General features: G+C 36.9%; 1 protein-coding gene across 4 annotated transcripts in view; it reads left to right on the plus strand.

Annotated features, from left to right (window-relative positions):
• OXR1 (oxidation resistance 1) overlaps positions 1 to 16,425 on the plus strand; it is a 481,493-nt gene that overhangs the window by 230,869 nt on the left and 234,199 nt on the right. For all 4 annotated transcript variants that reach the window (XM_073229956.1, XM_073229957.1, XM_073229958.1 and 1 more), the window contains exon 3: positions 7,389 to 7,585. In XM_073229956.1, the coding sequence (XP_073086057.1) occupies positions 7,389 to 7,585 (197 nt within the window). The remainder of the gene's footprint in view (positions 1 to 7,388; positions 7,586 to 16,425) is intronic.

Here is a 16,425-nt window from a genome sequence, read left to right on the forward strand (position 1 = left end):
TTTTTGTAATTTCAAAGTGAATGCTTGCAATATAGTGGTATAATTGGAAACCACATGAAAGGGGGGAACTCTTAATGTTACTACTACTCAATGTTTGAAACACTAAGTTTCAAACTTCATAATAGACAGATAATATGCAAAATTGTTCATGAGTGCTTTGAAATATAAAGTAGATATTTCTAATCAATAAAATTAAAGTGTTTCATCTTTAGGTTGTTTAAAAGCAGTAGATCCTGAACCAAACCCAGAGGTTTGATATTAAAGTCCTTTTTCTTTTCTCCATGCCACCACTGAAATTTTTTACATATGGATGTCAATTTATCAAAGCTACAGGAATTACAAAACTAAATTTAGTGAATAAAGAATTGAAATATTGTTCAGATTGATCATAACATTGATAATAGGGATGAAACAGTTTCCTTTTTCTAAGCCCAAAAACACATTCCCAAAATGGGGTGAAAGGAAGGCTGAGTTATATGAATGTATTAAATTGATCATTACATCTGCTACCAAACTGTCCAAAGTCTTACCCTTTTGGTTTATTTTCCTGGGTTGTTATATGTGAACTTGTTTGCATTTCTGCATTATTTCTCTCATGGTGAAACTATTTGTTCATTCAACAGTTTATTTATCAATTGCCTATCTTATGCCAAGAACTCTTAAATTCCTAACTTAATCTTAACTAAATCCTAGCACTAGACTGGTGAACAGACTAAAATTGCTGTGAATGCAGGAATTAAGTTGATGTGGTGCTGAAGACTACTAATACAAAATGCCTCTTGCGTCCTTTTTTTGTGTGGGCTGGTGTAAGCATAAGGATATAAATAAACCAGCTGGCAAACTTTGAGGACTTGATGTCTTTTTCATGAAAGGTCAGTAAGAAATGTTCACCTTTATATTAGGCTTTATTAAACCCTGGGAAGGCAGATTTATCTGAAATTTAATTTATAGATTTTTAGCATGCAGTTAGGGTTAACAGCAATGAATTCATGCATATTTCTATACAATTCATATTATGTACATTGGTCTTGCCCTTCATGGATATGAATTCAATTGCATTTAACAAGAGACTTTCTAGCAAACCATTCCTACATGTCATTGCACCTATGGCTTAATCCTTGAATTTTCTGTTCTCTGAATTTCCAAGGTAGGAAAGAATAAATTTCTTATGGTGAATACAGGGCTAGAAGCATGTCTTTTTATAACAAGGTATCTAGTTTTGGTGTTCTATTAATTGTTCCAATACCAATTTGCACCCACCAAAGGATACTTTTGTTGAAATGTTTTGCCTTGGTTTGGAATTGAAAAGATTAGTGTGTAATTCCTGATTCCACATTAATGATGTCTCAGTCTGTCTCAATCCTGGTGTTTGGGAGCACAAAGAATAGTACGACCACACCAGCTACAGAGCAGGCTATAACTGGCATATTTTATATATTAATGGATTGTTTTTTTGTTTTAATCCCTGTTTCCAATCTGTCATTTCTTCTAGTTGGGCTACTGAATATGCTGGTTTTTTGCTGAATCTGTGGTTTGTTTTTAGCTGCTGTTTTTTAGTCAGACTGTACAGAAGGGATAGCAAAAGCCCTTAATTTCGCAGTGGGGAAAGTTTTTAGCATTTGCTCTCATAAGCTCTTTTTGAGTGAACTGGGATTTTTGCAGCAGCCACAGTATCCAACTTTGAAAAATCTGCATTCTCAGCAGCTTTACTATTTAAAAAAAATATATTCTTACATTAGCTCTTTTAGGAAACAAGGAGACAGCTTTGCTAACACTATAGAGTTGCACAAACCACAGATGGTCTTCCTGCCAGAAATTGCTGGAAAGGACTACAAGTGTTGAGTCTTTGGGGCATAGCCATTCACATGCATCCATGTATACAAGTGTATATGTATATTTTGTAAGTATACAATAAATATATGGGGCAGAGAGTGAATTTGCATAGCTACTACTGGTAAAGGAGATTTCTGGGGGAATTTTTCAAAGTACTTTCCTATGAGTTAACACATTTTATGCTCACAATAACTTTCTTGGGTAAAGTAGGCAGGAAGCATGAATACCACCATTATAACTAAGAAAATAGAGGCCTAGAAAGTCTAGGTTCTCTCCGCAAGTTACAGGGCTGGTATGTGTCAGAGCTGAAATTTACCTCTTAATTCAAAAGTGTGGCCTTTTGGTTAAAATGTCCTGGCCCCTATCACTGTTAGCCCTGTTATTTTCTTGAAACCTCAGATGACCCCTCTACAGATAGGGAATATAATACCCACCTTGTAGGTTTGTTGTGAACAATAAATGAAATAAAGTATGTATAGCATGTAGCCTCTACCCTGTAAGTTATAAATACTAAATGATTATTCATGTTTACTTGTGTTTTTGTTTAAAGCTAAAATTTATATACTTTTTTATGAGCCAAGTATTCTAAGTTCTTTTATAAATATGAACATAACTCTCCTGTTAATTTTGTGACCTAGGTATTATTAATACCTCCATTTTACATATGAAAAAACCAACACAAGGAGAGGTAAAGGAGATTACCCAAGGTCACAAACTGCTGAATACCAGGTTAGGGATTCGGTTGCAAGGAATCTGACCCCATGTCCATATCTTAAAAACTCTGCTGTTATTCTCAAGGTACACAGTCAAATATATGAAGATGTGACTTTTGCATGCTGTTATACCACATTAAATTCCCGTGACCTAGGGAACATCCCAAATATACTATAGAAGATTATTTCAACCATTGCCTCTGTTGTCTAGGGCATCCGAAGACTATACCAAGTGGATAGTCGAAGGTTCATTTTTTTTCTAGATAGCTAGAGAACTCAGAAACATATCCAATTTGTTACAATGTAGGTACAATTTGAGTTCCACCTGATGGAAGAGGTAATTCCAGTTAAGAACTCAAACTAAATAGAAACAATTTTTCTTATGTCATATCCGGCTTTAGTTTAGGCTTAACATAGAGTTCTAGCATGCCATATTTAGGCAAAATAACAAAGCTATTAAGATATACAGAGCATGATAGACAAAAACAGATGAAAACCACTGGTTATGACTTGAATGGAAACCCTACAGTATGAAAGGAGATGAGAAGATAAGACCAAAAGAGTAAGAGAAGTGTTATATAATAGTAGTAAAGGGCTAAAGGTAAAGACACTTGGAGAAAGCTGCTCCATGGTGGAAGCTGTTGAAATGGAGGACTGACCCCAACCTTTGGGACAAGTCTCCTGTGGTGGACAACTTGGTCACTGTTGGCACAAGCCCTGGGCTTTGGGAAGTCTGTTAACTCATTTAAGCCAAAAAGAAGCATGCATTCTACTCAGTGATTTGGAGAATGAATGGAAGATTTCTTATGTTTCTAATAAAGTAGGAATAAGTTATGCAAGAATGAAACTTAGCTGATTACTATGAGAATACATCTTTTTAAATCAGTTAATATTGGTGTTTTCTGCTACCTCTGTTTTTCTGTAGTTCCTGTGACTTCACATTTCTTCATTGGGCTATAGGGCTTCTCCTGTCTGTGGAGAACTAACTGAAATTAGCATGAATCCTGTTTTTCACAGAGTAGGAAAATCAAAAGCCCACCTCACACTTACTTTCTTGTCCTTACCTCCTTATTGTTCCCTAGTCTCCACCTCTGCTTATGAGCTGGCTGTGTTAAGTTAACCCCACATAGATTAAAATACACACATGCACGCGCACACATACACTCTCAGGTGAACTCTCCAGTGGATTCAGTTGTTTTCCGAAATATTTGGGGACTCTCACAAGAGGAGTATCACAGTGCACACCACATTGACGGCCATTTAGCTTGTCCTCTTGTTATCTTCCAGTCTTTCCACAAAATCCACACTCCAGAATAGGTGAAACCACTTATAAAATTCAGTGCCGTTCTGGGGGTTCAATGTTCATCAAAGTAGTACAGCAGGGATGGATCCTGAGAAGCAGACATAATTTCCTCTGTGTCCGTGGATGTTTGAAGAACAATATTATGTCACTGCTTTGTATGCTCTTATAAAGAGATTAAAACCTGCTTGAAAGTTTGGAGAACAAAATTATCCACTGCTTTGCAACCTTTTAAAAAGAGATTGGAACTTGTGTTTATTGAGAGTGCTCTGTGTAGGTGCTAGGCTGAGCACTTGCACACAGGATGTTTACTTAATTCTCAGAACCTTTCTGGGTATGTTTTATCCCCATTTTATGGGTGAAGAAACAGTATCAGAAAAGTGTCCAACTTTGGTACCATGGGGAAATATGTTTTGGAATACATGCAGAGAAGAGTAGGATAGTTCTTTTCTGCTCAGAAATGGAGGAATAAGAACAGGCAAAGATTATGAAGCACCAGGCAGTCTGCCTTTTGGAGCCAAGCCGAGAGGGATAGCTCCTTTTACTCATTTCTCTTCTCCATCCAAGACATCAGCACTCATTTTCCTTTGGAAATGCAGAGCTCATTAAACAAAGATTCTTCTGGTACCTATTAAGAGATTATTTTTGTCTCTAGTTGTAATGTTTCATTTAATATCAATGGGTATTTTATCTCATGTACACCTACATATTCCATTGTGCTATTTACATTTGTTTAACACATTTAATTAAGAACGCTGTTAAAAATTTAGAAAAAAAGGCCCCTTTTGTGAAATGTGGAAATGGAAGGTAGCATTTAGCAGGTTTCCTTGTCAATCATGTAGTCATTTTTATAATCTTTAAGGGAGTAATTCAGTTACCCACACAAATTCTACTTTCTAAGAACATACAAAGGGAAGGCTTTTCTTAAACATGCCAGCAAACCTACTCACTATGTTCCAGACACCAGTGGCAGCGATGAAAACATGACGCTCTTCAAGTCTTCATTCAGAAGGGTGTCTGGTGAGGAAGGGCAAAAAGAACAGAGAAAATACCATAGGGCTTTTTTCTGCTTGCTTTTGGCCTTTGGAGCCCAAAGTTATGTCATTTGCTCATTCCAAAGAGGCTGGTTATAAAAAGGTCTTGTGAGACACTTAGACATTTTGAAATGATGTAGAACTTCATCAATTTTAGTATCTAGCATTGTATCAGATACAAGCTGTCATTGCCGATATCCTCCAAGACAAGACTTTAATTTAATAATTCTGATCAGTTCTAAAGCAGGCCAACATAAAATATAAGCAGTTTCTAGTGACTAATCTGCTATGTGAATTTGAGATAAAAACTTGTCATATTTACATTTTGAAAATAATCTTTGTTGAGAAGTAGAGAGCAGCTGGCTTTCTGTAAAATTCAGCACCTTTCTGAGAAATCCCTACTCCTCTGAACTCCCCTTCCCCCGCAAAAAATGCTATATATTGAAATTCAAATTTAATTTTGCATTCAAGTTTATAGAATAAACTATAGAGAATTGACATTTTTGTAGGTGAAAAAATGGTCAAATTGTGGTAATTGCATGGAGCCTATAGGGTGCAATATATTTTTAATGTAGTCTAAGTCTCTGTGTGTCTAAAGGTACTTTTTTGGAAAACTATATTGGGACAAATTAACCTTGTTGCCTTGGTAACCTGCAAGTTCTTTCTTAACTTACTCTTCTTATCAATCTCATTGTCTTCTTAAGATTCCTACAGTACTGTTACAACATTTAGCTCTAGACTACAAACTCCAGACTAACACAGGAAGGGTATTATTGCGACCAAGGCATTTATAAGAAGTAGATAATTCTGTGCAAAGTAAATCCACATTTCCTCAAGTATGTGGTGCACAAGGTGATTTTATAAGTATCACCACAATTCATTTCCCCATTTCTAGTATTAACAGACATTTAGGTTGTTTTTGATATTTGTGTATTATAAGTGGTGCTTCTATGCTTCTATGTCTTTGAGTGAACGTATCTATAGTTTAGAATATATCCTAGCAATAGAATCAGTGCCAAACATACATGCCTCCAGCTGAGCCGATGTTGCCAGACATTTGTCCAAAGTGGTTATACAAGGTGCCATACCCTCATCAATAATTCCTGCAATTCCACTTGCTCCTCATCACCATACTTAATGTCATGTCTTTTACATTTTAGTCATTCTTCTGGATATCTTAACTTGCATTTCTCATGACTCATGAATTTGAACTCTTTTTAATTATTTGTTAACAATTTGGATAAAGCAAATCAACTTTCATGAATATTAAGTAGGTAATATAGGTGATACGTGGATATGTCAGAAAGCATAGGGTTATAATAATGAAATTACTAAATTATTTAAATTTAATATAACATAATATCTAAAATTTAGTAAAAAATGCTCTCATTCACAAATCTTTTACTAACTGATAATGCTCTGTTCCTTTAACAAAGCTTTTTCTCTGGTAAATTCAATTTAATAGAAGTTTACTGAGAGTTAATTATGAATAACCCCCTCTCCGGAATGGTGTGAGGTTACCAAGGCCATGTCATAGGCTTCCTAGAAGAGGTCACATTTAAACTGAGACTAGCAGAAGCAGGACCTGACAGGGCAGAAAAGGAAGCTAATGAAGCTTGGAGGTGTTATGATGTATGAAGGTTTTAGAAAAATTGCAAATTTTTAGATGTGATTACCTTAGCTGGTAAAGAAAACTGCCAACTTGTTTTCTATGGGGAATTAAGACTTGAAAAATGGCACTTAATATCAGCTCCCAGAATACCAAGGGCCAAGAGTAAACTGGGTTTAGGGTTCAGTTCCATTACATATTAAGTTGTGTAGCTTGAATTACTTGAATTTAATTCGTATCATTTATCAGTTGTTTTCACACCAAGAGAAATATTCTCATGCATGAGTGGAGAAAATGTTTTATGGATAGCGTTTTGCTTTCTATGTTAGGCCTGATGTCAGCTCTCTGAAATGTAGAAGTGAGCAATACATTTATTGTCATTGAAAGTGTCTGGAGAAATAATGTGAACTATAATTTTTACAGCTAAGATACTGTTATAGATAAACAGAAAAGCACTGGCAACCTCTAGTTACCCAAATAATCACTTCATTGTCCTTTACTAGGTTGCAATTATTTATTTTTAAGTAGTGTTTTACTGTAACATTAAAAATACTCTGTTTCCAGAACTAAAAGCCATAGCCAAATGTATTATCTCTGCCTGTTGCCACCTATTAGTTTGCTATTAGAAACACAGAAGACCTTTATCAACTTATACTTTAGTATATGTTAATGAAACCATTCAAAATGATTAGACAGAAGATGTTTTTTTTCAACTAGTTTCAAAATTATTTGAAAAATTTTAACTATGTAGAGAAGGTCTACAATTTTTGAATAAAGCTTGTTCTATTTCAGGGCCAAATGTAAGTCAGTTGTTGAAAAAAAATTACAATGGAGATAAACATGAAACGAGTGTGTCTTTAAAGTTAGTAATCACAGCACGTGGTGTTCTTTACCTGCAGGTTGAAGAAAAAGTCCCAGTCGGTGGATGTCACTGCTCCAGGGTTCAACCCTTTGGCAGGTGCAGGAAAACAAATGCCACAAGCCAGTAAGCCACCCACCCCACAGACTCCCATCATCGAGGAAGAGCAGAACAACGCAGCAAATACCCAGAAGCATCCTTCCCGGAGGAGTGAACTGAAGAGGTTCTACACCATTGGTGAGCACAGGTGTTTACAAAGCAAGGAAATAGACGAAATCTATCTCCATAGCACTGTGAACGTGTAATCTGCTGTTAAATGCCCCCTTGCTTATGTAACATATATATCTTTCTGATTATTTATGTGGACATTTCTTACATGATCTGAACACGGAGATGGAAAAATACTGAAAACCTTTAGCTAAGTTAAATCACATAGCAGGCTTGAGGACCTTCTATAACTTGACCTAAGGGAAGTAAATTATATATATGCGGTTTTTCATTTTTTAAGCATATGTGCTACTATTTTTTTTCCCACCATTCTTCAATTTTTTGTTTTTGTTCTTTTCCCTTCAGGCTTTAAAGTCTCTGGCCCTGTTCTGTCAGTTTAGAACAGTAGTTGATGTCAGCCTGGAACTAACAAAAGCTCTAAGAAAATAGAAATTTTTACAGTCTGAGGGAAGACAGGCTGCACTGCAGGTCTCTTTTGGCCTTACACATTGCTTCACTTTGGAGAGACTGAATAATATCCAGACGTGTCGTATGAGAGAGTAATAGCCTTGCAGGATAGGGTCTTGTAGGCATTATGTCCCTTTTTACCCCATATGGAATAATATCCTATAATTTTGGACTTTAACTGGAATATTTGGGTAATTAATCTAAATAAGTCGAATTTACCAACTTCTGTGTCCTGGGATTTAACCATCATGTCTTTGGCCTTACTTTTTAACACAATAACAGCTTTCAGGGTTTTAACTCTATTTGAGACAAAAGTAGCTCTACATATCCTATATGTTAGAAGATGATGCGTAAGGGATACAGATCTATCCAGGAAGAATGTGGATGCTTTGGCTTTGCTTACTATTTCATCCTGGAGAGATTTGGTTATGTCTGAGAGCCTTAACAGTACAGACTGTGGCTTGATGGGTCCACCAGTGTCACATCAGAGGGATCAGGTTTTATTTGTTATCCCAATATGGGATTGAAATTTTTATCTCACTTATTTTAGTGTCCCTATATAGATATATAGAAATGTTAATGGGACTTGATTTCCGGTTCTTGATGGGACTTGATTTCTGGTTTTGATTTTTCACCAGTCTGTTGTGTGACTTTGTCAAATTGTTTTCTATATCTTTGGGTTAAATTGCATCCTTTGGGCTTGAAGCGATGTCTGCATGTGGGTCTAGAGGTATTTTGGGATTTGGCTGCTGAAACCATGCTTCCGCTTTCTGTCATTTTATGTCCTCTTGCAGGATGTGCTCTCGAGTCTTCTTTCCAGATGAAAATGTTCACTTCTTATTTTTCAACAGACATCAGGCATGGTGTCTTTGAGGTTGTCAATAGTCAAGTAATAAGAAGTGATATAAGGAAGTATAGACAGGTGCATGTTTCCATTTTTAAAACTTACAATAGCATAGTTCTAAAAATCAATCAAGTAGCAAAGCCTGTGATGTTTACATAATTGCCCCTCTACTTTTCAGTGCCCTCTCCTGCACGCTTCAACATGTCCACCTTCTGTTGCTTTCTTGACTGTAAACTGGAATAAAAGACACAATATTTTACTCTCAGAAAATAATGTTGATCATACAAACTCAATATTCTTTAAAGATGAGAAAATGAAGGAGAAGTACTGATCAACTTAGACACCATTTATTAGTAAATAAAGAGCTGTTTACTACTTATTAGTGAATAAAGAGCTAAACTTAGAAAGTAGAAGTCTAAATGGTGAGACTGGATTGCAAAAAGATGAACTATGAGTTATTTAAACGCCCTCTACCACTAGTGAATTTTTAATTATTGGACTACAACAATTTGATTCACAATCAATATCATGTATATTATTTTAAAATAGACATTTGAACTGTCAGCTTACTGTGTTTATGTGACCTTTCTATTAAATTGGACCTGGAAACATTATTTTCAGGGCTGAAATTTAGTAATCATGTAATGGCCTATATTGAAAGATCATTTCACAGATAAGGTTTATTTCGGTATCCCTTCATAAATGGACCTGTGATAACGATTGAAATGACCATTTATTTACAGTTCCATAGAGCAAGTTAAGCTCCTTCTTCTATCTCAATTCATCCTCACAACAGCTCTGAGAAGTGGGTGCTATATGCTCAGCTTTTAGAAATAGGGGATAGAGAAGTTAAGGAGCAAGAAGCCAGAGACAAAGATTCTGCAAATGAAATTAACCTTGTCGTGTGACACTTTAGAACCAACCTTCTGTGTCACTCAGAAGGATACCTGCACAGAGGTGAGCCACAGAATTTTCTGTGGGGAACACAGTGAAGTAATATTTTTACTGCAATTCCCAGATAATCTCATTTAAGGAAACCCTGCCAGCTAACTCATCCACCAGCCAATATGCCCTTTCATTAAAAGGTATCTTTCAATGTCTCAATTTGTAGTTCAGACTGGAAAAACCTGGGAGTCCTCTTGTGGCCAAGTTGAGTACTACATTTAAATTTTGCAATGAAGTATAACATCAATACACTTAAATGAAATATTATATTTAAATTCAAGTCTTGATTCTGGGGGTTAAAGAATTTTTCAAATAAATATATAAATAAATAGAAAATTTCTGAGTTATTTAAATTTGTTTTAGTGGCTAATGAGTGGCTGTACCTTCTCTAGAAATTTCTTCCGATCTCATAGCTGTTATCCTTCATGTCAAGCTGGTATAGGATCTATTTCACGTTGAGAGAATTCTAGGAAAGATAAATTACAGACGCTTTGTGTAGACAATAGTTTGGGTTGTTAATTATTCCTAATAACAGAAACATATTAAATCTAATATAGCAGAAAAAAAAGGCACACTATAAACTCATTACTTTTTATGAGAGAATTAACTGGTCTTACAAGAAACATAACATTTAATTGATTTGGAATAAATAGAGTAAAAGCTGTTTTTTATTTCCATGAAATGTTTTAATTTCAGATAACTTTAAAGGAAAATAATCACTCTATCAGGACTGTGGTAAGGGAATAGCTTTCTCTGCCTTGCCTCCTTCACTGTTTAATCTTGCAGTTATTTACCATCACTTGACCTTAATTTTCTCATCCATACAATGAAAGATTTAGAGTAAATCAGTGTCTGTCTGAATACTTTTTCTCTTAACTCCAGTTTTACTTTTTTGTGAAGTACTGTATGTTTTTGATTGCTATGAAACAAATTACCACAAAGTTAACTGTTTTGTCAGCTCACAGTTACATGGGTCAGAAATCTACATAGCATGGTTGGGTTTTCTCCTCACGGTATCACAGGACTAAAATCAAGGTGCTAGCTGGATGGGCTAAGTTCTTATCTGCAGGATCAACTAGGAAAAGATATGCTTCCAAGCCCATTCTTCTTATTGGCAGAATTGAGTGCCTGGAAGTTGTAGGACTGAGGTCCCCATTTCCTTGCTGGCTGTCAGCTGGAGGCCCCTCTCAGTTTTTAGAAGACACCCTCTTACCTTGCCATCTGGCCCCCTTCATCTTCAGGCCAATAACTGTGTCCAATCCTTCTCATTTGAATCTCTGGCTCCCTCTCCTGGGGCTAGCTAAAAAGCTCTCTGCCTTTAAAGGGCTCATGTTAATTGGGTTAGGCCCACCCAGATGGTCTCCCTGTCTTAAAGTCAACATAACATAATCATGGAAGTAACATCCATCAAATACACAGTCCTGGGCATTATGCAGGTCTGTGCATCAGAGGGATGAGAAATCTTGGGACCATCTTAGAATTCTGCCTGACACATTTTACACCACCTACTGAGCATATACACACTCAGCTGTCAGCATGCTCAAACAAAATTGCCTTAAAACATTTCCTTACTATAACATATATTATGATCTTTTTATTCTATCCTATTTCACTTTGTGAATGGAATCTCAACTCAATAAATTGACTGTGTAGCCCACTAATGAGTTGTGACTTGAAGTTTGAAAAATCACTGGAGTAGATATTTGAAGTCCATCAGATACTTAAAATTCTATTATTTTTAAACAAAAGTGTTAATTAGAACTTGAACAATATAACATTAACAGACTGGCTCTAATGGGTAAATATATGAAAATAGAATTTTTCACTACTCCAATTTTTATTTGTACTAGATAAAACTACTGGAGTTTGATAAAATACATAAGAAATGTATACTGTTATGGTAATTGTAAATACCATAGTTTCAACTTAAAGATAGAAGATTCAATCAAAATGCTTCAGGTATTTACAATTACTCTGTTTCTTCAATTGTTTAGTACAGAGAACTGCTTGTAAGGACTTGTAAAAGAACTGTAACTTAGGCGTAGAGGTAGTCAGGAAGACTGTGCCTGCAGGGTCCAGAAACATTCCAGTGCTCCAACGGGCAGGCTTGTGCAATTGCACGTAATGTTTGTTCCTGGCTTCAGAATCTAGAGCCATAGTTTTATGTCTCTATCCAGCTTCTATTAGTAAAAGATTCTATTAGACTATCAGTAAAAGATGCTGACGTCTCTCCATTCTGAGGATTTTCTCTGGACAGTTAGGAAGTAGGACAACTCTTGAACGGGTGTCCCCACAATAAGAGTCATTCAGTCAAACTCCAAATGCTGATTAATCCCAGATCAGTCCCTGCCATGTGAGAGCCTCATAGATGCTGCACAGAAAGACAGAATTAATACAAGAGCCCTGCTTCAAGGCAGTCATCCTGTGGGTGGGGGTAGGGAGCACCGGGTTAAGGTGGGCACACCTATGGGTAGAATACAAGACAGACGCCCTAAGTGCCAGCAGTGGGGGGCCAGATGAGTGGGGAGCAGCAGAGGCCAGAGGAGCCTCACTCAGGGTGCTGTGGAATCCAAAAGATGGAGATGTCACATCAGACTGTAAACACACTCGGAGGCTCTTTATTGGCCCATAGGCCCAGCTCACCACCTCTGCCCTCCTTGCATATAGGCGCCCTTGGCATCTGGTACTTGTGTTGTACTGTCCGTCTCCATATCAGGTCTCAGCTCCTTTGGACAGGGAACAATGCTGGAATTCCATTAATCCCAGCACCTACTGCAGTGGGAGGTGCAGAGTAAGTGCTAAATAAACTTTGGGAGCAGTGAAGTGGGGTGGGGAGAGAGGCAAGCTGGTGGAGCTTGCCCTTCTAGGGAGGAGCAGAGGAGGAAACCTGCTCAGAGTTCATTTTAAGGAAGAGTTTGGAGCCTTGAGGGCAGAGAGAAGGGTGGGAACACCTGCTGTGGGGACTAGTGAGTACAAGACTGTGACCCTTACATCTGAAAGAGAGAATTATAAAAGCCCTCTTTCATTACTTAGGCTGTTTAAATGTCCTCTGCAGTTTCGTGAAGAAGGCAGGAAAGGGAATTCAGCCTTTCCAGGTCTCTGGCTTGGCAGGGTTTCCAAACAGGTCCCGTAATGGGCTCCTTGGCTAACCGGTGTCTGAATAATTCCTCTAGAACGTTCCTTCTGTTGAGATCTCTCCCTCTCAGGTCCTCACCTGGTCATGTGAACTGACAGCCTGTTCGTCCCTTTCATCTCCTGTTTGCCCTCCCGGATCAGTCTCTACTGTTCACCCAATCTGTATTAATGTCACTGTGACACCTTCTCTTTGTAAGACACCATCTATCACACATCAACCAATGTTCTTTACAAGTAATCTCCAGTTATATTCCAATGAATGAATTCTGGGTTTATTTGAGGAATATGTATAACTCAGACTTTTTCACATCTAAAAATATGTTCATTTATAAATCTATTCATTTATTAGTTCAGTAAATATTTATTGGCTGCCTGCTACATAGAAGGCCTCATTCAAAGTGCTGCTAATACAAGAGCAAACATGACTAAGCCGAGGGACTCAGGTGCTTATGTTCCAGTGGGGAAGACAGGCTATAAATAAACAGTCAGATGTTTGACACATTATCAAGGAGTGATGAACTTTTAAAGAAAACTAAAACAAGCTGAGAGAGAAAAGTGATAGAAAATTTACAGAGCAAAATGTGTTTAAAACAAGTACAAGTTTTTTAAGCATTATAGCAGATGAATTATACAGTACAAACTGAACATCTATTAGACCAGTTTCAATGACAGGACATTAGATGTATTCATAATAGATGTTTTTGTTTTTTTGCTTTCCTTGGCATAGAATTTGCTTATGAAAATACTAATGGAATTGATATTTACAACATGAAGAAAATGATTGAGAGGAAATTTAATGATCCTCAAGTTCCCAGTATTATTTAAAGAGGAGGTGTCCAGACATTTTTCATTTCTACCAGAAAAGAACAAAACATGTGGATTAAACTGTACCATAAAATATTAAAATTAAATGTCGGGGAGAATATAACACAATTTAGCCTATGTTATAGGGAAGTTTGTTTATTGTTTGTTTTTCTTAAAGCAGAGCTGCTAAATCTTTAGAATGGTTTAGGTAACAGCTTGTCTACAGAGAAAAGTGGTAAGGTCAGCTCTCAAAGATCCTAAACGGTTATGGTCAGTGGCATGAAGGCTGAAGTGTTGGGAAGTCATTCACATGCTCACTGGGCATCTTTCGCTCACATAGATAGGGTGGGTCAGTGGTGAGGAACTTGACTAGTGGAGTCTGTCTGAATTGGAATCCCACAGTCCCTGCTGACCATGTGACCATGAGCAAGGTACCTACAATCTCAAAGCTCAGTGTCTTCACTTATAAAAAGAAATAAAATTGAATGGCTGTTGTGGAGATTACATGAAATAAATGACTTATATGTATTGCTCTTAAGAGTGTCTAGGATTTAGAAGTCCTCAATGAAGAGTAGCGAGTTTGTGTTGCTGCTGTAATGCATTAAGGAGTTGGCTAGCATAAAAGATCCCTGCAGTGGTTATGTGAAACTTAACCTGGGACTTTATGATGCAGGCCTTCTAGCTTTTAATCTGTGTACATGTGGTCAACCTCCCCATTGCTTAGAACCCTGCAGTGGTTCTTCATTTCCCACAAGATCAGCTTGTTACTCCATAGACCTTTCATGCTCGGCCCCAACTTCCTCTCCTGCTTTCTTTCAGACCCAGCCTTCCTCTCTAGTCAAACCAAACTCCTTAAGGTTTCCCAAAGGTGTCTGCACGTTGGATATGTCATGGGCTTTATATAAGCTCTTCCTTCTGCCTAGAGCAGTATTAGGATTCCACTGAAACTTCCCTCATACGTGGCCACACCTTCCCCAAATCCATCAGCATGAACAGCCTTTAAAGCATTTTAGCATATGCATTGTCAGTTTTTTGAGTCACTAACAAATACTTGTTGAATTCAGTGGATGCTTACAACATTCCTAAAGAGTAAGTGGAACACATATTATGACTACCATGTAGGATTCTATGGCATTAAGTCTTTGAAAGTTGAATATTCATGATCACGCTGTGAACGGTGGCAAAGCCAAGGAAAGAATCTTAAGTAGATGAGTGGCTACTGGTAAAATGCTTATCCTCTACATGTTTCCAGGTCAGGTTCTCTTCCCCAAAACAAAAATGAAATTAGGTATTGACAGGGATCTCTGTGAGTGGTTTCTCAAGCACTAGTCCATATTCATTGATGGTGAAACAGATTCATTAAAGAAAAGAATACTAGTTTTCATGAAATTAAATTTATTCTATTGAAGTGATTATCATTCTCATCGTTTCCCCATTCCTCCCTCTTTCTTCCTTCCTCTTTCTCTCCTTTATTTCCTTCTTTCTTACCATCTTCCTTGAGCTTTCTTCTGTGAAATAATGGCAGAATGTGTATATTAGTTTGGTAGACTTTTTAACTAAGATTTGTTCTTTTTAAATCTCCTTGCTTGTCAAAATTAAGTTGGGAAATCTCCACAAAATATTCTTTTGGAATTCTACTGGTCTCTGAAATTGTAAAATCTGAAATCCAGTGATCTTGTCTGTTGCCTTGCCTTTAGGATAGAATACCTTCAACATTCCACGCTTCATGAAGCACAGTTAAATAGAAATCTGTCTCTTACTAACCCCAGACTGCTTACATATTGAAAAGAGAGCTTATAGAATTAGGGGTCCCCCGAGCATTCTTCTGAATAGTTGGCAAAATTAAAACAGTAATAACTAGTTTGGAAACTTTAAAAAGAGAAAAGCAAGATGCAAATTTTAACTGCTTTTTAATTGCACTACGCAAGGCATTTAAAAATGTCATTACATAACTCGTATGCCTCCATTTTAAAGCCATACTTTTTAATTATAAGAATAAAAATGGTCAACTCTAAAGTGAAAATACTGTAACAGGAGGGATAAAAAGAAAAAGAAAAAGACTAATCTTGCTGGAGGCAACACATTCTGCAGCATGAAACTAGGTCACCACTTGGCCAGAACCTTCTTTCTAAGCTAGAATATTCTTCATGTAAAAAGCAGGAAGTCTCTGTGGTTTATTCAGTAGAATCATCTTGGCATACAGGTCACTGTCTATAAGCACAGCAGCTAAAATGGGTAACTGCTCTGCGGGTTCAAATTAAATCATGTTCTTAAGAAAAATGACTTTGTTTTGAAGTTTCTTCTAAAAGTTTGATGACTTCTTATATTTTCTGGGTCACAGGGATGTTCAGGGAGAACTGTTCTGTTGCTGAGGTTCCTTGTTATACATGGAATCTAGAATTTCCTAAATGAACCTGGACCTTTCACACATTTTGAAATGTGTAGAAGCACAATTTCTATTCTTTTTAATGCACACTGCCTAATAATGTATAATTTTTAGTAAGATAGAGAATTAGAAAATATTGAGAACCCAAGTTCAAGTTTTTTATTCATTTGTGGAATAAGCAGACTTCGGAGTGCAGTATATGAGAGCCTGCGTCTGTGTGTATGTATGTTTAGGAGGAGTATTTGATTGCATACTTATTCTTGAGTTGAAAAGGATTTTCTGCCTGTG

Source organism: Manis javanica, chromosome 2, assembly GCF_040802235.1.
Source record: "Manis javanica isolate MJ-LG chromosome 2, MJ_LKY, whole genome shotgun sequence".
Lineage (NCBI taxonomy): Eukaryota > Metazoa > Chordata > Mammalia > Pholidota > Manidae > Manis > Manis javanica.